Source organism: Exophiala viscosa (genome assembly GCF_022695815.1).
Source record: "Exophiala viscosa unplaced genomic scaffold EDD37scaffold_2, whole genome shotgun sequence".
In the NCBI taxonomy this organism is placed as follows: domain Eukaryota; kingdom Fungi; phylum Ascomycota; class Eurotiomycetes; order Chaetothyriales; family Herpotrichiellaceae; genus Exophiala; species Exophiala viscosa.
In genome coordinates, this window is record NW_026944354.1 from 1,115,161 (window position 1) to 1,135,588 (window position 20,428).

Here is a 20,428-nt window from a genome sequence, read left to right on the forward strand (position 1 = left end):
GTTCTCCGCCGAATATGCCGTAGCTGTCGAGATACAATTCTTCGTCATCATAATCATACATAATTACTGGTAGGTGTTTTGTCCCAAAGTCTTCAAGTGTGATCTCCAGGCCATTGCCTGCTATCGTTGGTCGACTACCAAAGATACACCTTTTTTCCAAGCCCTCTTCAATATTGAACAAAGACGATTTGACACTGCAGACAGCTGTGTCCAACATCTCCAAATGGTGTGCCGATACACCTGTCCAAGAGTGCTCGCGTCTGTCAAACATAGCCCGATTCCTGAGACGGATTGAAAGTAGACCAAACATTCTCATTTCCATGAGAAACAGACTCTGAAAGCGTGGGGTCCAATTCTTTTGAGTCATTGATCCCAACCAAGATGTGTCCAACGCGACGCTTTGAACTTCTTTCCATGTGGCCCGTCTAGGAGCCCTTTGGGACCGTGGGCATAACCAGCTGTCGAATGGTTCTGCCACGCGCGACATCAAGTTGTGAATGACGGTCCACCACCACGCACATCATCCGTGCACGTACAGGCCTCGCGCAACTACTGTGATGCTAGCTGCATTTCTTGCTTGTGTTCTTTTGTGGTCGTGTAGTCGTTGGTCCGTATCGTCGCGCGACTCCCAGCCTTCTTGTGCTCGTGCTGGGTAGTCGCCATCATATAACTCATGTTCGTGTCGATCTGCATACCGCCTATCATTTGTAGGACCCTGGTTTCGCAGCTTCGATCAGGACACCATTCTCCTTCTTTACTCGCTCCTGATAGTCATTCGGTGGACACTCGGACTCGTCAGTGGTGTACGCCGTGTCGACAGTGTTGTTGGTATAGACCGATGATTTTGTAGATGACTTAGCGGGTGCTCGATATATGCCGCCCACATAACCTCTCTCCAAGGCTAATGGTTTCAGTGTCGAGGCATCGAAGCGCTCGATAAAGGCTTTGTCCAGTGCCCGTTCTTTCGGTTTCGAGTACTTCTCATATTCTTCGATGCAATCCTCCAAAGTCCAGCCAGTCACTTTCCGGAAGCAGGCCACCATTGTACCTGTCCGGTGTCGTCCTTTGTTGCAATGAATAAGCATAGGATAATTTGACTGGTCGAGGATAAGGCCAAGGACTTTGTTTACAGTCTCGTCGGGGGTATAGACCTTCTCGTCCTTGTTGGCCAGGATAGGGATCTGGTAATGTACAATGCCATGTTGCGAGATGAAGTTCTGATACTCGAATGGAAGAGGCTCTTTGACCAGTGTAACAATGCTCTTGAGCTCTATATCTGCAAGTGTCTCAAAGTGTGCATATAGCGGGTAACTGGAGCGGTATACATTAGGAGCGATGCTGTGGAAATTTGCCGGTAAGCCTGTTCCGTCTGGAGTGGGTGGCTGAGACTTGTCGTCCTGAATGGTGGTAGATTGGGATGCCAGGTCGAGTTGAGCAAGAGATTTTGCCATATCGTCAGGCGCAGCCCATGGAGTCGACATGTTTGCTTCCGTAAGAGACATCTCTAGAACCAGTTTGCTGGGAAGAGTCGGTGCGCGGAGAGAGTTGTCGTTCTCACGTCGCGCGTATAAGGAGCCAACGGTGGAAGAGGACAGGCGACTTCACACAATTCCTGCTTAGGAAGGCAGTGACGGTGAATCGAGGTGAAAAACGGACTAAATATGAATTTTTGAGAGCACAAAGGGATATTGTTCACAAGGTAGACAGGTCCTCGCGATGTGGTTTAAAAGCCGACGCTGAAAGTTATCCAAAAGCGCGGTTAGGCACCGGGTTGACGCGCTAATTCGACATTTTGGCGGAACTGAGTGAATGTACCAACGGATATGGCAAGACAACAATGCTTGTTGGATGCCCTTCGAGGCGGAACAGCACTATGTGGACGGATGTGAAGAAGGTGAAGTGAAGACAGAGATAGTTCGGTGTGCAGAATCGCGTGTTCGAGTTGAATTGGACGGTCCAGTCACCTCGACCTGAAACGGTCTGGACAACTGTGGATGATTGTTTGAGGCATGGTTTCTGGTTTCTGAAGGGCTCAGCGTTGAAGCAGCACCGCAGAAGATGAGATTGTTTCAAGAGAACCTGCAATCAGGAACGAATCCTTGTTGAGGGAGTAAAGGAGGAAAGAGAAAAAACGAAAATGAGATCCGACTGTGGGAAGAAGCTGGAAGTGGTGTGCGCGTGTTAAGTTACTTAGTAAGTCAAGTCGAGTTGAGTTAATTAGATTTCCAACGCCTCGGAGACCAGAAGGAAAATTTTGAGTGGAACGTTCAAGCGATTGATTGATCGCACGACAGTCGACCCGACTCGACCGCCCCGAGCAAAGAACGGACGAGTGAGAAGACAGTTTCCCCCGGCAGAGGGAAAGCAGCACGTGCCCATGGTTCCAGTCTTTTTTTCCAAGGCGCTGCAGCAGTGCAAGGCAGATCTAGGCACGGCAGGGACACCCGAACTACTTACCAGCTAAAGTATGCGCCAATCTATGTCCTGTGCCTCCATATACGCTTTGACCCTCGTACTGTACGGGGCCCCCAAATTAATGCGGCATCACCAAGAATCCGTGCGAGAGGCTATTTTTTTCGATAGATTACTGTAGCAACTTGCGGTGATCATCATCTAGGCATTCGTAATCTTCATGTCTATGACTCTACCTAAGGTACTGTAATCATCAGGAGGAGTCCACATTCCTGGTTGATCCCCACGCCACCCCCAAGGTTGATCTATGGTTCTATATTTGTGTTCTGTTGCAGCCTACAGGACATATAGCATTATTCACGCGCACCATTACTCAATCCGGACTGCTCACTCTCACCCAAACCAAACATTCCCAGCGAGTTCTTCCAGGCAGCCTCACACAATTCTTCCACTGAAATCCCCTTGACCTTGGCCGCCACATGTGCAACCTGTACAATCGTTGCCGGTTCATTCCGTCCTTTTACCATCAGCCCCTTTTGCCATTTTTCCTTCTTCACTGCCTTGGGTACGGCAGGTCCATCTGTCAGATACTGCGATGAAGCATGCGATGGCCGGATTTCACACCAGGGTCCATCAGTCTCGATCTGTAGCCTGTCCAGGGGAACTGCTTTCACTGCTTCCAAGTTTTCCTCCGTTTTCATACTGCACCCATTGACTCCAATATCGAATCCTAAATTGACCAGCGAGTCCAACTCTGGTATCGTTCCCGTGAAGCTGTGTACCAGTCCTCTCTTGGGCAGCTTGTCCAGGCGAGCCGTCATGATACGCTCGAAGTCTTCACCAGCTGCTCTCGAATGGAGAAACAGGGGCAACTGCAGTTCTTCGGCCAGATCAAGTTGAAGCTCAAAGTACTTGAGCTGGACATCTTTGGGCGACAGGAATAGTCGATCGTAGTCTAGACCAATCTCCCCAAAGGCGACAGCATGACCCTTTTGCTTCGCTTCGACTGCCAGAGCACGAAGATCCCTTATCATGTTATCGGGACCGCCTGGATGACGGTCAAAGTCCTGCGTTGAGCAAGGATGGACTCCAATAGTTGCATAACAATGGCCAGCTGTGACATGTCAGCGACATGGTGGATTTGAGGTATTCGACCACGCCTACGATATTTTTCAGCTAACTCGACAGCATGCCGAGACTCTTTGAGATTGGAACCAGTAATCATCAGCTTCGTACAGCCAACGTCGAGCGCTCGCTGGACGACATCGTCCAGGTCATCTTCGTGTGCCTTTTTGCCATGGTATTTTCCTCGAAACACTGGATCTCCTAAATTAATGCCGACCTGTACTTCGTTAGAGCTTGGTTTCGGCATCCGTGCATACATCTACGCACGTCTGCATACCTCAACGGTTTGGTGTCTGCCATTGTTGCGTGACTAGCCCTCCTGGATTGATGATTGAATGTACAAACTGGCCATTCACCGTGCCATCTTCGAACAGTGTCGCCTTAAATATAGCGTCAGGGAGAGATGACTTCATTCCATAGTACTGGTGACTCACGCTTCCCAGTGGTATTGGCCCCCGAACAAAGAGTCACGAACGATGAGGCTGAGAGCCTCAAGAGATGTGTAGGACTTAATTTAGAATGTGTCTGGATCCGTAATGGCATCAGTTTGATGCACTTTATCGTGTGGATGTTTAGGGACAGAAGGCCGGGTTGGCCAGCAGCCACTGACATTCTCTCCAAAGGTCCTGACGAACTCGGTCACTTTTGCACCGAATCTTGAGCACGTGATCATTGTTTTTCTCCTCACTCCGCATTTACACTCGGCCTGGACGCCGACTAGACACGGGTTTAGTAGATTGCAAGATCTTACCACTAGATCAACGCTGTTCCCATTTCCCACCGGAGTGCTGGGTGGACGAAATGCTCGAGCCCCGGCGTTCTTTGCCTTAGTTGTCCGTTGGAGTGAAGGTAGATACTAGTCCCAGCAATATTTACTATATAGCTTCGGTGAGTACGGCACGCTTTTCTGTTCCCTCCTAGTATCGTGCCCCCAGACTCCTTCAGTATGGCTCCTCGACAAATCTCCGTGTCTGAGATCTCGCAGCACAACAAAGACACCGACTGCTGGATAGTCGTCGACGGCAAAGTATGGGACATCACCAAATTCGCGCCAGAGCACCCCGGCGGTCCTGGCATCATATACAAATACGCCGGTCGTGACGCGACAAAAGCGTACAGCGAGATACACTCCTCTGCAATCATCCAAAAAGGCTTACCGGCCAACGCGCTCAAAGGCACAATCGACAGCTCGACCATCACCGAAGAATGGGCGAAACCCCTCTCAGACGAAACACCAAAAGCCAAACCAGCCTCATCCTCAGAAAAGCCGCCTCTAGAATCCATCATTAACGCCCACGACTTCGAGCTCGCCGCCCAGCACAGCGCCACGGCCAAAACATGGGCATTCTACAGCTCAGCCTCCAACGACCTAATCACCAAAGATCTCAACGCCTCACTCTTCCCCAAAGTCCTATTCCGGCCACGTGTGATGCGCAAAGTCGACAAGATTGACACCACGACCACCATCCTCGGCTACAGAGTCTCCTTCCCGCTCATGGTCTCACCAGCCGCCATGGCGAGACTGATTCACCCAGACGGCGAACTGGCCATTGCACGCGCCTCCAAAACCAAATCTGTCATCCAATGTATATCCAACAACGCATCGTACGCCGCCGAGGAGATCGTCTCGCAGCCAGAAGTCGCGGACTACCCCTTCTTTTTCCAGTTGTACGTCAACCGCGACCGGGAGAAATCCAACGCTCTGATCAGACAAATCCACAAAAGGAAGAACATCCGCGGCATCTTCGTGACCACCGATGCCGCGGCTGCAGGTAAACGTGAAGCAGATGAGCGAGTGAAAGCCGACGAGTCGATTTCGAACCCGATGATGACGACCACCGCCAAGAACGACAAGAAAGGTGGCGGCTACGGACGGCTGATGGCGAGTTTCATCGATCCAAACCTCCACTGGGGTGATATCGCGTGGTTGCGCAGCCAGACGAAACTGCCGCTCGTCCTCAAGGGGATCATGTCGGCGGATGATGTACGGCTTGCACTCGAGTACGGATTGGACGGCGTGGTACTGTCGAATCATGGCGGGAGAAATCTGGATACCAGCCCACCAGCGCTGTTGGTCTTGCTCGAGATCCACGCGCGCTTTCCCGAGATCATCACGCAGCATCACCCAAGGTCGGCAGCCGTGCGGTCGGGCGCCGCAAAACCGTTCTCGATATTCGTGGACGGCGGTATCCGTCGCGGGACTGATGTGCTGAAAGCCGTGTGCTTAGGCGCGGTGGCTGTGGGGTTAGGTCGGCCTGTGCTGTTCGCCACGGGGTACGGACAGGAGGGTGTTGAGCAGTTGATTGATATTGTCAGGGACGAGTTCGAGGTTGCCATGAGAAATAATGGCATTACGAGTATTGACGAGTGTTCTCCTGAGTATGTCAATACTGGTGCTATTGATAAGTGGGTGGTGAAGCGAAGGGATCATCCTTATGCTGTGAGTTGGGCGAAGGGCACGTTAGCGACGACGAGCCTGTTTGGTACTGGAAGAGAGAGCAAGTTGTGATTTGTACAAGAAATACCAATAGAAAGGGAAGGACTTGGAATGTTGGGGATGTGAACAGCATTCATAGCCGGAGTATATGGTCTCTGAGCGGCAGGTGAAGGCTGCCGAACAAGATCTAGATCTTACAGACTGGCGAACTACCATTCCCTGGAGTCATTGCGACAGGATAGCAATAGAGGGAAGTCGAGAGGGTCCGATGATCAATCAGACGCAAGGCTGGGCTAGACGATATATATGCGCTAAACATAGAGAGTCCGAACATGCCGTGATCTATGGCTATTTCTCTCTACAACCGTGCCTTCGCACCGAGCAATGACTCCCAATCTTGCTGCGTAAAGACGATGTATTCATCCGACTTGGGCGGCACCCATAGAAAGACGTCGTTTGCGCCTTCCGGTGCCTCAGTGCCGACCAATCTGGGATCGATGCCTTCTTTTCGCAACGGAACTTTATTCTGCTTGTGATTGTGGATGTGGCTGCTAGACTTGACGATCCGGAGGAAGACGGGGACTGCATAGCGAGGAAGACGCGCCCTTGTGTATCTTAGTAATTCGTTGTAGTCGACTGGGGCACCGTTATGGTTCGGATCGAGGTGGATTGCCGCACAACCTGCACGGCCTTCGTGGTTGGGCACCAACACACCGTACACATTGGCCTCAGCGATACCTGGATATCGGCCCATAGTCAAGGCGACTTCTGCAGTCGACACATTTTCGGATTTCCATCTGTAGGTGTCGCCTAGACGATCCAGAAAATGCCACCTTCCGTCCGGCTCACGTCGAAGTGCGTCACCTGTCCGGTAGTATATATCTCCCTGTTTGAACACGTTTGCGGCAAACTTTTTCTCTGTCGCAGCTGGCGATCGCCAGTAACCTTGGAACGCTTCTTTGTTCGGTACTGTAACCAATATTTCGCCTCCCTCATCATACGAGGTTCGTTGTGCAAACCCAGTCTTTGGATCTCTCCAGATATCGCCTGTCTCGTAGTCGATTTTAACTGGAATGTACACATTGTGGAACATTCTTCGCATGATCAGGCCATGATGGCCGACGCAGGCTCTCATGTATGGTCCCCTATCATGGTTGAATAAACTGAACATGCCTTCGGACGAGTTGAAGAATTCACCAATCTCGGGTATATTGAACCGAGTCTGGAATTTCTCCCACACGTCAGGCCTTAGACCGTTGCCATAGGCGAGGCGTAGTTTATGCGCTCGTTCTAGCGGGTGAGGTGGCGCATTCAAAAGATATCGTGCTGTCTCGCCAACGTAGATCAAGATGGTCGACTCCGAATCATAAATGTCATCCCAATATCGTGAAACGGAAAACTTTCGTCCTATCGCGATGGATATACCCTGAAGCAGAGCGCAAGAGCTCGATATAGCGCCCGTACCGTGATACAAAGGCATGGCATTGTACCATTGATCCTTACCAGGGACACCGTCGACTATCGGCATGTCATGGCCACTTATCTGCCACACTCGGGCCAGTGTGAAAGCACAGCCTTTGGGGAGACCGGTAGTACCACTTCCCGCGATCAGTATATGATTCTTGATCTTCGGGCCATCAAACTTACCTGGTGAAAATCAAACAATAAGGAAAGTCACCCTTGGTACCAGCGCGCAGTTCATCTCCAAGTTCCGGCCGAGGCATTGAGGAGATGGTTTGTTTGAGACTGTTGTCCAGAACAGCAACCTTCATCCCGGTGGCTTCGATCTCGGTGCGACTCGCATTAATCCTCTGCTGGCATCCGGCATCATCATCCACAATTAACAACTTCGTCTCGGTAACCTCCAGACAGTGCAACAGAGCCTTGCCTTCGAGGTTGTAGTTGATGAATGCAGGTGCGCAGCCGATGGCTAGAGTTGCAAACCACACAAAGATGAAATGGGGAGAATTGACAAGGTACATTCCAACCAGCTCCCCGGGTCTGATGCCCTCGTCTAACATGAATTGGGCGATTCGGACGGTCTCTTCGTATAACTGCCCAAACGTATATTCGCCTTCCCGGGACCAGATGGCCCGTCTATCCCAGCTCTTCTTGCATTGCTCTTCGATGACGTGCCAGAGATTGACTTTGTCCTCCTTGACGGCGCGAGCGTATTCCTTTGCGCCATGCTTTATCCTATTCAATGTTTTGGAGTCTGATCGAAAATGGAACTTGGCATCGAGGTAAGCAGCAGCGGCCCAGCCGCCCGCAGCGACTGCTGCAGTTGTCGCTAGAAGGAGTCAGCTGTCAGCGAAAGCTTCTCAACTATGTACGAGGGCAGATTTCTGGGAATCTTACCAAGAGCCATGATCCGAGAACTGATCTTCTACCATCCACTCGTTTCCTAACCTCGAGACAGTGCCCCGCGAGAGATGTATTTCAGCAGTTGATACCAAGTTAAATCTAGGCAAGGTGACCACGAGAGGGATCCCAAAAGACCGATAGACCCTTCGCACCCAAGTCAGGCTATACGACGGATGAATACCGCCCGCATAGTGCCCGTTGACCAGGAATATATGGGTAAGTGGCCCGGCTCAGGTGCCTCAGTTAAAGCGATCAAGTTGGAGACTGGTCAAAAGAACCGAGGCATAATGCCTCCAGATAGCCTACAATGGCTTCGATTGGGGGCGGGGTATAATGTGGATCTTCCATAAGGCCCCCGGACAACGGCGACGGCATCTAAGAAAACTCTCATGAGTGGACGGAGATGCCAGATGGGGAATGGGAGTGTACTGCGTGGCTGCCAAACTGTCCATTGACGTCAATTCAGTCATTCCGATCCGAGACACATACACGAACACAAGGTGCGCTGGTCTCGGCCCTCAAAAGGACAAGAAAGAGGGTCAGCCCCCAATATCTGATGTACCCTGCGTGGTAGCCTGACTGAGAATCCGGAGTTGAAAGTACAGCGCCATGGGATCCGTTGGTGACCATCATTGCGATGTCCTCATCTTGGGCGGCGGCATTTTCGGAACCAGCACTGCATACCATCTCTCACTCACACACCCCTATCCTTCAAGGATAATTGTTCTCGACCGTGCTCATGTACCCTCTCCCGATGCCGCGTCCTCTGACATCAACAAGATCGTCCGTGCGGACTACAGCAAAGCGTTCTATATGGACCTTGCCTCCGAGGCCATGGAATCCTGGACGAAGGACCCTCTTTTAAGATCATACTTCCACCAAACAGGCTGGGTAATGGTGGACGAGAAAGACAGCGATCTGGCAGATCGGATACGCAAGAACTTCCGCGAGAGTGGCCGACCAGACACGTCCGCAGACGTCACGCTTGACGACGTGAAATCCAAATGGGGAGGCGTTCTTTCCGGGATCGATACCTCGGGATATAGCAAAGCATACACGAATTCCAGCGCAGGCTGGGCCGACGCGTCTTCCGCGGTCGAAGCAATGATGAACAAGGCGATCGGCGCAGGCGTGAGACACGAGGTAGGAGAAGTTGACCATCTTGTCAGCGACGGACAGAAGCTCACCGGCGTCCGTACCGCCGACGGTCGCATATTTACCGCTGAGAAGATACTGCTGGCCACGGGCGCGTGGACGCCCTCCTTGATGGCACCCTTCGAAAAGACAATGAAAATTGCCGACGAAGACAGTATTCAGAAACAAATTCAAGCCGCGGGCGTCTGCGTGGCCGCGTTCAAGCTCTCCGAGGACGAAGCAAGGCATTACTCGCAAATGCCCGTTCTAATCTATGGAGCAAAGGGGGAGGTTATGCCCCCTAACTACGAGCGCCTTTTCAAGTTCACTAATGCAAACACGTTCCTGAACACGAAGTCTCATCCGATCACAGGGCAAGACATCTCTGTGCCAGCACCAGACCAAAAGTCCGTACCTAGAGCACTACAAAACGAGTCAACCGAAATCATTAGACAGCGGGTGCCGGAGATTCTTGACAATGGACGGGTGCCAGATGACTGGCGGCTGTGCTGGGATGCTGTGTCGCCTGATCAGAACCAACTTATCACTCGCCATCCAGACCCACGGTTATCCAACCTGTACTTTGCCACAGCAGGGTCGTTCCACAGCTGGAAGTTCTTGCCTAACATTGGCAGATACGTAGTCAATGTCTTGAATGGTAAGTCCAATGGACAAGAAAAGGATAAGGCATGGGCCTGGAAGAGGACGTGGTCCGAAAGGGGAGCCCACGAAAAGGTCTTGCCGAGGGCGCAATTGGCGGATTTCAAGTAAGTTCAGGAAATACGACATCAATGAAAGATCTCACTTTCTGCTCGACCTACATGAACACATAACGTCCTGGCCCATATAATGCACCCGAATGTTTTTGATAGTCTCGATTTCCGGGGAATCTATCCAACACACACATGCAACCAAAGATTCACGAATATTTTCCGTCTACCACTCCATCTTCTCCTTGACATATAGATCCATATACTTGTCAACCTCCATCGTATCCAACTTGGAGGCGTCTGTACCGAGTTTCAAAAGCTCATCAATCTTGGCACCATCGAAGTGATGGCCCAAATGTCTCTTGTACTTGGCAAGAATCTCAGGCTTGGCTTCGTCACGTCGGAGACGGTGCCCAAGTGGTGCCTCAACAACGACCTCATCCAACACAGTGCCATCGTTCAAGGTCACGGTCAAAGCGTTGGAAATGGTCCTCAAGCTGGGGTCATGGTAGTCCTTGGTGAACTGGGGGTCTTCAACACACTTGATCTTCTTGCGAAGATCTTCCAGCAGAGGCGACTCAGCAGCCTCGCTACCGTCGATGTAGTCCGTAGCTTCGAGTCTGTTGAAGCACAACATGGTGGCAACCATGTATTGTACGCAGTGGTCTCGGTCAGCGAAATTGTCCATAGGCTTGAATTGCTTGTCAATGATACGAATGCAAGCTTCATGAGTGCGATTGGTAACCTCTTTGATGTCCTTTGCCGATTTACCCATGTCCGCAAGGATCTTGTAGATTTTCTGAGCGGCCTCCACAGCGGTCTGCGAGTGGAACTCAGCAGGATATGAGACCTTGAAAAGAACATTCTCCATGACATACTCGCCATAAGGACGTTGGAACTCGAACTTCTTGCCCTTGAACAGAACATCGTAGAACCCCCAAACAGGAGCAGACAGGACAGTTGGGACGCCAGATTGACCCTGCTTGACTTTGAGGGCAAGGTTCACAGCCCTTTGGCATGCATCACCGGCGGCCCATGATTTTCGGGACATGGTGTTGGGTGTGTGTCGGTAAGTACGCAAACTTTGTCCGTCGACAAATGCTTGAGAGACGGCGGCGGCAGTCTCCTTCTCGTTGAGACCCAGCATCTTGCTGACAACGGCTGCAGAGGCGACCTTGACAAGCATGACGTGATCTAGTCCGACTCGGTTGAACGAGTTCTCCAGAGCCAAACATCCTTGAATCTCGTGTGCTTTGATCATACCCTCCAAGACGTCACGAATGGTAGGGATCTTGCCATTGCCCAGGTTACCTCCAGCTCTGTTTGTTCGTGCGATCCAGTCTGCCACGGCCAGGATGGCTCCCAAGTTGTCTGAAGGATGACCCCATTCGGCCGCCAACCAGCAATCGTTGTAATCCAGCCATCTTATCATAGCGCCAATGTTGAAAGCACCATTGACTGGGTCAAGCACAAAAGGAGTGCCCGGGACGCGAACACCGTTGGGTACTTGAGTACCCTCAACAGTTGGGCCGAGGATAGCCGAGCACTGTGGGAAACGCAGGGCTTCAAGACCGCAGCCGATGGTGTCTAGGAGGATGTAGCGGGAGGTGTCGAGGGCAAGCTCCGAATCGATATTGTAGTTGTGGACGTAAGAAGCAATGTCTGTTATCTCGCTATCGTAGGCGGCCTCGGGTGCCTTTGAAGGCATAGACGACCCTTTGGAGGCAGAGGTCGAGAAAGACGAAGCCATGGCGGGCACAACTCGGGAAGGGAAAGGAGCAAAAGTCCGTGACTGGCGAATGGTCGAAGAGGGTGCTCGAACAGCCAAAGCACCAGCAGCCAATCTTCGCACTGGAACTCGCTTGATCGCAGACGAGGCCAGCATGATTTTGTGGTTTTGTAGGACAGAAAAGTTGAGGTGGGGAGAGCGGGCAGCAAACAAAAGACTGCGATTTGCGTTTGGGTGACGCCGGTGTCAAGAGTAGCTGGACGGTTGTCCTCACCGACTACTGACCGAATACTAAGGTGAGAAAGAGTGAGGGTGACAAGCAAGGCAGGATGGGAAAGAATTATTAAAAACACCTATTGCTTCAATTCTCTCTTCCTTCTTCCCAAACCTTTCATTCAACCTACGGCAACACGGCCTTTTGATCAATACACCTAAAGCTCTTCGGGACCGACCTAAGTTACACCACAGCCTTTAACTGTTGTCATACCCTAAGAATTTCACCTCTCCCTCACCAGGTTACCATCGGATCCGGCATCTGTCTCTTGTCATTCCACCGCCATTCAAGCGCGTCGTTCTTCGTCCCTGACATCCCTCTCCGACTGACCTCCGACTGCCTCGGCCTCGCCTCGGGCTGTCTGTTTCCTGTCGCCGCGAAAACTCCACCATTTCTCCAACCTCTATCCACCGCTATCCCACTTCGAGCCTCTTGTTTAGCCCCTGACTGCACCTCGACCTCAGCGAGTGATTGGCCCGAAGCCACGCTCTAGACCTCTAGAGTTGTACCGGCGCCATAGAGATGTCGTCTCTGCAGACCCGCTATCAGCCTCTCCAGCATCGTCTCTCGACCACAGATCTGGATGACGGGGATCCGTTGGAAGAAAATGTCAAGGCGTCCCCGCTCGGCCTACACAGCGACTTCAGCGAAAGTCATCTGTTGGGATCTGGCGGATCAGTCCCTGGCAAGGCTGTCAAATACTCGGATTCGTTTGCCAGCCGCTTCTGGCCTGGTTCTCAGCTCACCAAGACATACATCGCATTCTCGGCCCTCCTCCTAGCAGTGTTTGCCTTTGCACTCGGTGGTGGTGGTTATTGGATCTATTCAAGAGGTCAAATCAACGGCCAATCGCCACCATGGTATCCAACTCCTCGTGGGGGCACCTTGCCAGCATGGCAAGAGAGTTACGACAAAGCTCGCAGCATGGTGGAGCGTATGAGTCTGGTCGAGAAGGTCAACATAACGACAGGAACAGGATGGTCGATGGACTTATGCGTGGGCAACACCGCTCCTGCAGTCAATGTCGGCTTTCCCGGACTCTGTCTTCAAGATGGACCTCTGGGTATCCGATTTGCTGATCATGCTACATCGTTTCCTGCTGGCATCACAGTTGGGGCTACTTTCAATCGTGATCTCATGCGTCGACGAGGAGCGGCTCATGCTCGGCAAGCTAAATTGAAGGGAGCTCATGTTCTTCTTGGACCTGCTATGGGTCCACTAGGACGCAATCCTGCTGGTGGCAGAGTCTGGGAAGGCTTTGGCAGCGACCCAGTTCTGCAGGCGGTAGCCGCATATGAGACCATACAGGGTATTCAGTCCCAAGGTGTCATTGCCACAGCAAAGCACTTTGTAGGGAACGAGCAAGAACATTTCCGAAAATCCTTCGAATGGGGTCTACCAGAAGCACTGTCTTCCAATATTGACGACCGAACTCTCCACGAGCTATACGCCTGGCCTTTCGCCGCAAGCGTGAAGGCAGGGGTTGCCAGCATCATGTGCTCATATCAGATGGTCAACAACTCGTACGCATGCGCAAACAGCAAGTTGATGAATGGCATCCTGAAAGACGAACTTGGGTTTCAGGGCTTCATCCAGTCTGATTGGTTGGCTCAACGCAGTGGCGTTGCCAGTGCGCTTGCCGGCCTGGATATGTCCATGCCTGGTGATGGGCTCTTCTGGCGCAATGGAAAGGCACTGTTTGGTGACCAGCTGACGGTCGGAACCCTGAATGGATCCGTGCCAATGTCGAGGCTCAACGACATGGTAACGCGAGTTGTGGCGGCCTGGTACCAATTAGGTCAGGACTCTTGGGATTCAGAAGGGCCAAACTTCTCCTCATGGACGAACGATGAGTACGGTTACTTGCACCACGGAAGCAGTACCAAGCAATCGAAGGTCATCGTCAACAAATTCGTTGAGGCAGAGAATGATGAAAGCCGACAAATCGCCCGTGAGGTCGCTAGCGAAGGCGTCGTCCTTCTCAAGAACGAGGACAATGTTCTGCCATTGAGCCCAAAGCTCTCAGGACTAGGTGCTGCCAGCACTAAACGGGTCGCCATCATTGGTGAGGATGCAGGCCCAGGAAAAGGACCAAACTATTGTGAGGATCGTGCTTGCAATCAGGGTACTCTCGCCGTGGGTTGGGGCTCTGGAGCCACAGACTTCACATACCTTGTTGACCCCCTCACCGCACTAAACGCGAGCTTTGACACATCGGTTGTCGAGCTCACGAGTTCCCTCACCAACAAGGTGTCCTCCAGTCTCAAAAAGTCACTCAAGGAACAGGACTTGTGTCTCGTATTCGGCAACGCTGATGCGGGTGAAGGCCATCAGATCTGGCAAAATCAGCGGGCAGACAGAAATGACCTCGAGATCCAAAAGAGCGGAAGTCGGCTCATCCAGACTGTTGCTGAGGAGTGTGGTGGCCCCGTCGTGGTCGTCATCCATTCCGTCGGTCCTGTCATTGTTGAGGAATTTGCTGATTTACCGTCCGTGAAGGCAATACTGTTTGCCAATCTTCCCGGCCAAGAGAGCGGAAACGCTCTTGCTGATGTCCTGTTCGGCCGGGTGGACGCATCTGGTCGCCTTCCCTACACCGTTGGCCGCAGCCTAGCTGACTATGGCCCTGGGGCACCAGTTCTCTACTACCCGAATGCAGTCATCCCTCAAGCGGATTTCAAGGAGGGCCTGTTTATTGACTATCGCCATTTTGATAAGCACGACGTCGAGCCAAGATATCCCTTCGGTCACGGTCTTTCCTACACGAATTTTGAGCTCTCAGAAATGGTCATCACTAGCTTGAAGGCGAAGTCACCGCTTCCGGCAGCGAGACCCAAACTACTGTCACCACCGAGCTTCGATGAAGGCATTCCCTCTGTTGACAGTGCTCTCTTGCCCGAAGGATTTTCCAAATTGCGAAGCTTCATTTACCCCTATATTTCCAGTTCCAGCCAAATCAAAGCCGGGAAGTATCCATACCCAGATGGCTACGACCTCAAACAGGAGTCAAGCCAAGCAGGTGGAGGCGAGGGCGGCAACCCAGCTTTATATGAAGACCATGTCAATGTTCAAGTGCGCGTCAGCAACACGGGCCAACGGCGAGGGAAAGAAGTGGTTCAAGTATACGTGGGCTTTCCGCCATCGATAAAGGAGCCCTCCACCGGAGAACTGATCGAAACGCCCGTGCAGGTCTTGCGCAATTTCACCAAGATCGAAATCGATGCCGGCGCAAGCGTAATCGTCAACCTAACCTTGACACGAAAGGATTTGAGCTACTGGTCTGTTGTACAACAGAACTGGGTGATGCCAGACGGGCCATTCACCATATCGGCTGCACGAAGCTCCAGGGATTTGTCACTGCAGGGAACATATTAAGGACCCCATTCCGAGTCAGGAAGTAACGAGTCAGCGATACATGGTGCACTTTACTTGGAAAATTGAGGAGTTCCAAGGGCGCCCAACATACCTCATCCTGGGACTGACAGTGTCGATGGGAGGGCTACAATCATTGTAAGCGGCCGGACACAAGGCGGCAATCACATTCTTATCAACGGTTCGCCCTATTCGACGCATGCGTATCGTGTTGCATTCAGGACCTCGGAATAATTTGAGGGTATGTCGGCATTGGAGACGGCGACCGACCAAAGACTCGTGCTTCCCCGCAACCCCAGGCATACCGGCCCACTCTTTTACTGCGTACTTGTTGGGTGGTGGCGTTAACGCATATCGTCCATTGGCTCGTAGAAGACGAACCCAAATACGATGATCATTGTCTCCTCTGTCGATGTCGTCGTGCTTGAATCAGCGTGACTGGTGGCCCGAAGGCAAAGACCATATATAGGTAGTTCAAGCCGACTACACGAATACATTGGCCAGTCGCTGCTGTCTTTGTTTTGAGACAACACAGCTTGGTACTTCGCCGCAGTCCTTTGTTTGAATTCTCTTTCTAGAGGCCGTTACCCTGTCTCAGTTCTATCTGTTTCCCTTCGTGCCGGGACGCTTCACTCGGGCAATTCTGGGTGCTTATCTCTAGGCGTCAGGATGGCCCCAGATATCAATACCATGGCCGATTGGGCTACTGATGGTTATGCTAACAACGGGGTGCCTCGAGCGGACTACGAAATCCCCGACATCGTCCTCCATGGACCATATACACGCAAGATTCGTGTATTGTCGATTGGGGCAGGTGTCACAGGCATCATGAATGCCTACCACATCCAAAAGCACCTTGAAAACGTCGAGCATGTGATCTACGAGAAGAATGCCGACATTGGTGGCACTTGGTTGGAGAATAGATATCCTGGTATGATCGTCTTCATATTTCCGATTTTAAATTCGGCGATTTCGAGAGGACTAACCGCTCTCTGCCAGGTTGTGCCTGTGATATTCCCAGCCACGCATACACGTTTGCTTTTGCCCTCAACGTAAGTTGACAATGAGAGCCTGGAGGACCTTGTTGACCTTGTTGACAGCCGGATTGGCCTCGTTTCTTTTCTTATTCCCCTGACATTTGGAAATACCTTGACAAGGTGTGCGGGGTATGGGATCTACGCAAGTATATGACTTTCAACACCGAAGTGGTTGGGTGTTATTGGCAACAGGAGAGTGGCGAATGGCTGGTCAAACTCAAACAGACCAACCCTGATGGTACAACTCGCCTATTCGACGATCGCTGCCACGTGCTATTGCATGGTACGGGCATTTTGAACAACTTCAAATGGCCAAACATCGAAGGCATGGAGAAGTTTAAAGGACGAATCGTCCACACAGCTCGTTGGCCCAAGGACTACCAAGCAGAGGCATGGAAGAAGGATCGCGTAGCCGTCATTGGCTCTGGAGTAGGTCAAGAATTGTTCCAAGGACACGAAGGCTGTACTAATAGCTTCCTCCTAGGCCTCAAGTATACAGACAGTACCGACTATGCAGCCCCACGTTAAACACTTGGACGTCTTTGTCAGAACAGGTATGTACACCAGTTGGGGTCGCTCGGCCCTGCTGTGTCAAACCATTGGACTACTCCAGAAGCTCACAGCCATTTAAGGTGTCTGGTTTGTGCAGATTGCGAACAACTTCGGCGCCAACCACGAATATACTGCCGAGCAGAAGGCGGAGTTTCGTGACCCTTATAAACTGACAGAACACGCAAAGTCCATCGAGGATCAGGTCAATGGCCTTTGGGGCTCGTTCTACAAAAATTCGAAGGCACAAGCCGAAGGTCAAGTCGCTCTGAAGGCCCGTATGGCCGAGATGCTCAAAGACGAGAGGCTCCTCAAGGGCTTCACCCCGACATTTGGTATTGGGTGCCGCAGAATAACACCTGGAGATCCGTACATGGAGTAAGCCGGCCTTGTTTCGGCGCCAATCTCTTATCACATCTTTGCGCATGGAATTTTGTCGTAAGTCACGAACACTAACTATGAGGCTACAGGGCTATACAAAAGGAGAACGTCGATGTCCACTTCACGCCTGTCGAAAAGATCGATGAGACTGGGGTGATTGGCGGTGACGGGGTTCACCGCGAGGTCGACACAATCGTATGCGCAACTGGATTCGATGTGTCTTATCGACCTCGTTTCCCAATTATCGGCCAGAATGGCGTCGACCTGGCTGATAAATGGAAAGTCTGCCCGGAAGGCTACCTAGGCCTGGCCATTCCGGAATTCCCTAACTTCTTGACCTTCATTGGGCCTAACTGGCCTGTCGAAAATGGCAGTGTCATGGGCCCTCTGCTCTATGTGTCCCAATATGCCCTGCAGTTGATCAAGAAGATACAGAGCGAGTATATCTGCAGCATCGCACCAAAGCAAGATGTGACGGACGCTTTCAACGAACATTGTCAGGAATGGATCAGACATACAGTGTGGACGGAAGATTGCAGATCATGGTAGGTTGCTGCTTTCCAGCGTGTTGCTCAGAGACATTGCAGGGCCTGGAGACTGACTGAATGTGCATAGGTACAAAAATAATGAGACCGGGCGCGTTAATGCCGTGTGGCCAGGAAGCTCTCTTCACTATATCGAAGCCATCAAGACCCCACGGTATGAGGATTACGAGATCGAATATCTCGGGCCCGGCAAGAAGAACATGTGGGCTTTCTTAGGTCTCGGTACAGTCCAGGCTCTTGTGAACAAGGAGGATCCTTCACCCTATCTCAATGCTGAAGCGATCGACCCGAAGTGGATGGAAGAGGTCCAGATGGATGCTAAGAAGCTACATGAGACAAAACTGAAAGAGTTGGAGGCTAAAGAGAAGGAACAACGCGAGAAGAGCAAGGAGAATGTGAAGAATGCTGAGGTCGCATGAAAGCAAGATGACGAGGAAGTGTCCCATTTTAGGCAATATTCGGTCTCTGTACAGTCCTATTGATACTCCTCGAGAAAAGTCGGACTAGCCCCTTTTTCGGATGACATCGTGTTTGTCGTCTTTTCAGTACTGGTTTCCCCCTGAGGGACACCGGAGACAAAGTTGCGCAGAAACGAGGCTGTAAGAAAGGAGTGCCCTTCACGTGACGAGGCTGCATGGGGCGCTGCTCGGGGAACTTTTTTGTTTGGTAACAGTCACCTCCGCGCCTTCATTAGGCTCTCTGCCCATAAACTCTTGCAGCCTGCTGTTACCCACGCCAACCTCGACCACTCGATGCTGCGTCTTCGGGCACCGTAGGTAGTTACCAAGTCCCACTGCCTTGCGAATCTTTATACCAGCTGCCGATTGTGTGCCAGCCCGAGGTCTTGTGCACCAGCGCGTGGAGTAAACAAACTGGTTGAAAGTCAATCGGCCATGGAGATACATTCCGTACTCCCAGAGGAACGTGCAAGAGATCACAACGGCGACCCCCTACCTTGGGGCTACCGCTATGCAGAGTAAGCGGCACCCACGACTGCAGACGTTCTTGACACTAACGTGACCAGTTCCGCACGGAATGTTCGTCAACCAGAAGAGAGCGGACCGTTTGGTCGCAATCGGAGTATAAGACTGACCAGCTCGCGAACGCCTCGGGCGAGAACGGGTACCACGCCTGTACGGCAGAAGGAGAACACAGCAGTCGCAGAGTTCGGTCGGTTACTCGCCAAAGATCTGTCAAAAGAGGAAGAAAGGACCAAAACCACTCTTACATCCTCCACCACCCCAGGCGATGCAGCAAGGTCAATAGAGCCAGAAGCAGTACCGACCGAATGTCTACTCTACGGCTACGCAGGCAAAGCTTCAGAGTGGAAAGTGTTGTCGAAGTTCGAACAAATAGTCGCACCTGGGTACATATGCGAAGACTATCCCCGCGAAGACTCTCAATACCTCATGGCGTCAAATTCACCGCTTGGCCTCTCAAGATCCTCAGTCGCGGTACACGAGAACCTCAGTCGAGAAGCGATCAGAAAAAGCAGGATATACATTGGTGGTCAAAATTGGATCAAAGTGACATTCGACTCCTACCAGGCTGCGGATCGAGCGTGCTATTTCAGCCCCATCGAGATCGATGGGCATCTGGTACACTGCGAAATGTGGCAAGGTAGAGGTCCCGGAGCAGACGTTCCAGTGCCCGCTGGACCTAAGGGCGCAGACAAAGCAAGTCTTCTGGCAACGGACAGTGGTCGGAAAGCAAGGACATTGAGTGTCGCGTCGGGAAAAGACTCCGCTCTTGCTGGATTCGAACGAGCATTACAGACACTGCCGCGATCGCACATCATGGCGGACGTACAATACGGACAGCCCACGAATCCTGAGGACGAATCTGCGATATCTTCCAACACCGCTTCGTCTGCGACGGCTACCGAAATCACACCCACGCCTTCCTCTGGCCTACGATCGCGGTCCGTCCCTCAGTTACCCAGCCAGGAGCTGCAGAAAGTGTCCTCGAATTCAGAATACATGACACATATCAAAGTCAAGAAAGCTGTGCTGCGGCCAGTGTCGGAAGCACTCCCTCCACAACCCACGTTTGCAGAAAAGATTTTCAGAAGCATTCCGATCGTGACTTGGTTTGTGGGCAGCAATAAGCAGGGAGCAGCCGGTGGGGATATCATAGGTGAAGGGCCACTGTTGAAGGAAGACGGAACCTGGGACTCAGCTAATGGCTGGTACTGGTCTTTCTGGCATTCCGTTGACAAATGGGCTGGCACAGACTTCTGTGGTTTGACGGATGATTGATCTCGTGGCTGTCGTCTGTTTGTCGGTTTATCGATACAAAAGTTGCACGCAGTTGGGGGACTGCGAATAGCACTGGCGTCTGGAGTTGTTTCATGCTGACC

At 51.8% G+C, this 20,428-nt stretch overlaps 9 protein-coding genes across 9 annotated transcripts; 5 read left to right on the forward strand and 4 right to left on the reverse strand.

The window, feature by feature from the left end:
- Positions 1 to 594: 594 nt before the first annotated feature.
- Positions 595 to 1,656, reverse strand: EDD37DRAFT_240470 (tyrosine phosphatase family-domain-containing protein). The gene has a single exon (XM_062810591.1). The coding sequence runs from the start codon at positions 1,500 to 1,502 to the stop codon at positions 702 to 704; it is 801 nt and encodes a 266-aa protein (XP_062672839.1). The 5' UTR covers positions 1,503 to 1,656; the 3' UTR covers positions 595 to 701.
- A 959-nt stretch (positions 1,657 to 2,615) lies between these two features.
- Positions 2,616 to 4,129, reverse strand: EDD37DRAFT_662707 (Mg-dependent DNase). The gene is made up of 4 exons (XM_062819169.1): positions 3,972 to 4,129; positions 3,805 to 3,917; positions 3,577 to 3,754; positions 2,616 to 3,526 (listed from the first exon to the last, which is right to left on the reverse strand). The coding sequence occupies exons 1-4, from the start codon at positions 4,078 to 4,080 to the stop codon at positions 2,766 to 2,768; spliced, it is 1,161 nt and encodes a 386-aa protein (XP_062672840.1). The 5' UTR covers positions 4,081 to 4,129; the 3' UTR covers positions 2,616 to 2,765.
- A 228-nt stretch (positions 4,130 to 4,357) lies between these two features.
- On the forward strand, positions 4,358 to 6,189 carry EDD37DRAFT_240609 (L-lactate dehydrogenase). Its single transcript, XM_062810596.1, has one exon. The coding sequence runs from the start codon at positions 4,484 to 4,486 to the stop codon at positions 6,044 to 6,046; it is 1,563 nt and encodes a 520-aa protein (XP_062672841.1). The 5' UTR covers positions 4,358 to 4,483; the 3' UTR covers positions 6,047 to 6,189.
- Positions 6,190 to 8,617, reverse strand: EDD37DRAFT_240608 (fatty-acyl-CoA synthase). The gene is made up of 3 exons (XM_062810595.1): positions 8,333 to 8,617; positions 7,622 to 8,264; positions 6,190 to 7,572 (listed from the first exon to the last, which is right to left on the reverse strand). The coding sequence occupies exons 1-3, from the start codon at positions 8,340 to 8,342 to the stop codon at positions 6,333 to 6,335; spliced, it is 1,893 nt and encodes a 630-aa protein (XP_062672842.1). The 5' UTR covers positions 8,343 to 8,617; the 3' UTR covers positions 6,190 to 6,332.
- Positions 8,618 to 8,711: 94 nt separating this feature from the next.
- EDD37DRAFT_240613 (FAD dependent oxidoreductase) lies at positions 8,712 to 10,326 on the forward strand. The gene has a single exon (XM_062810597.1). The coding sequence runs from the start codon at positions 8,948 to 8,950 to the stop codon at positions 10,241 to 10,243; it is 1,296 nt and encodes a 431-aa protein (XP_062672843.1). The 5' UTR covers positions 8,712 to 8,947; the 3' UTR covers positions 10,244 to 10,326.
- On the reverse strand, positions 10,327 to 12,387 carry EDD37DRAFT_240596 (2-methylcitrate dehydratase). The gene has a single exon (XM_062810594.1). It carries the CDS (start codon positions 12,065 to 12,067, stop codon positions 10,409 to 10,411), a length of 1,659 nt encoding a protein of 552 aa, XP_062672844.1. The 5' UTR covers positions 12,068 to 12,387; the 3' UTR covers positions 10,327 to 10,408.
- Positions 12,388 to 12,707: 320 nt separating this feature from the next.
- Positions 12,708 to 15,560, forward strand: EDD37DRAFT_587287 (beta-glucosidase; the record flags this gene model as incomplete). The annotated part of the gene is made up of 1 exon (XM_062814471.1): positions 12,708 to 15,560. One exon carries the CDS (start codon positions 12,708 to 12,710, stop codon positions 15,558 to 15,560), a length of 2,853 nt encoding a protein of 950 aa, XP_062672845.1.
- An 825-nt stretch (positions 15,561 to 16,385) lies between these two features.
- Positions 16,386 to 18,488, forward strand: EDD37DRAFT_656139 (cyclohexanone monooxygenase; the record flags this gene model as incomplete). Its single annotated transcript, XM_062818810.1, has 7 exons — positions 16,386 to 16,488; positions 16,557 to 16,609; positions 16,658 to 17,023; positions 17,079 to 17,148; positions 17,227 to 17,521; positions 17,614 to 18,069; positions 18,140 to 18,488. 7 exons carry the CDS (start codon positions 16,386 to 16,388, stop codon positions 18,486 to 18,488), a joined length of 1,692 nt encoding a protein of 563 aa, XP_062672846.1.
- Positions 18,489 to 18,772: 284 nt separating this feature from the next.
- Positions 18,773 to 20,414, forward strand: EDD37DRAFT_240736 (uncharacterized protein). Its single transcript, XM_062810598.1, has 2 exons — positions 18,773 to 19,045; positions 19,094 to 20,414. Exons 1-2 carry the CDS (start codon positions 18,963 to 18,965, stop codon positions 20,325 to 20,327), a joined length of 1,317 nt encoding a protein of 438 aa, XP_062672847.1. The 5' UTR covers positions 18,773 to 18,962; the 3' UTR covers positions 20,328 to 20,414.
- The last annotated feature ends 14 nt before the right edge of the window (positions 20,415 to 20,428 follow it).

Coding starts and splice junctions, on each gene's coding strand:
- EDD37DRAFT_240470 (XM_062810591.1), bottom strand. CDS start 1,502: ATGTCTCTTACGGAAGCAAACATGTCGACTCCATGGGCTGCGCCTGAC.
- EDD37DRAFT_662707 (XM_062819169.1), bottom strand. CDS start 4,080: ATGCCATTACGGATCCAGACACATTCTAAATTAAGTCCTACACATCTC. Junction 3,755..3,804: donor AACCGTTGAGGTATGCAGAC/GTGCGTAGATGT, acceptor AACGAAGTACAG/GTCGGCATTAATTTAGGAGA. Junction 3,527..3,576: donor CGAGTTAGCTGAAAAATATC/GTAGGCGTGGTC, acceptor GACATGTCACAG/CTGGCCATTGTTATGCAACT.
- EDD37DRAFT_240609 (XM_062810596.1), top strand. CDS start 4,484: ATGGCTCCTCGACAAATCTCCGTGTCTGAGATCTCGCAGCACAACAAA.
- EDD37DRAFT_240608 (XM_062810595.1), bottom strand. Junction 7,573..7,621: donor TATTGTTTGATTTTCACCAG/GTAAGTTTGATG, acceptor GATCGCGGGAAG/TGGTACTACCGGTCTCCCCA.
- EDD37DRAFT_240613 (XM_062810597.1), top strand. CDS start 8,948: ATGGGATCCGTTGGTGACCATCATTGCGATGTCCTCATCTTGGGCGGC.
- EDD37DRAFT_240596 (XM_062810594.1), bottom strand. CDS start 12,067: ATGCTGGCCTCGTCTGCGATCAAGCGAGTTCCAGTGCGAAGATTGGCT.
- EDD37DRAFT_240736 (XM_062810598.1), top strand. CDS start 18,963: ATGGAGATACATTCCGTACTCCCAGAGGAACGTGCAAGAGATCACAAC. Junction 19,046..19,093: donor TGGGGCTACCGCTATGCAGA/GTAAGCGGCACC, acceptor TAACGTGACCAG/TTCCGCACGGAATGTTCGTC.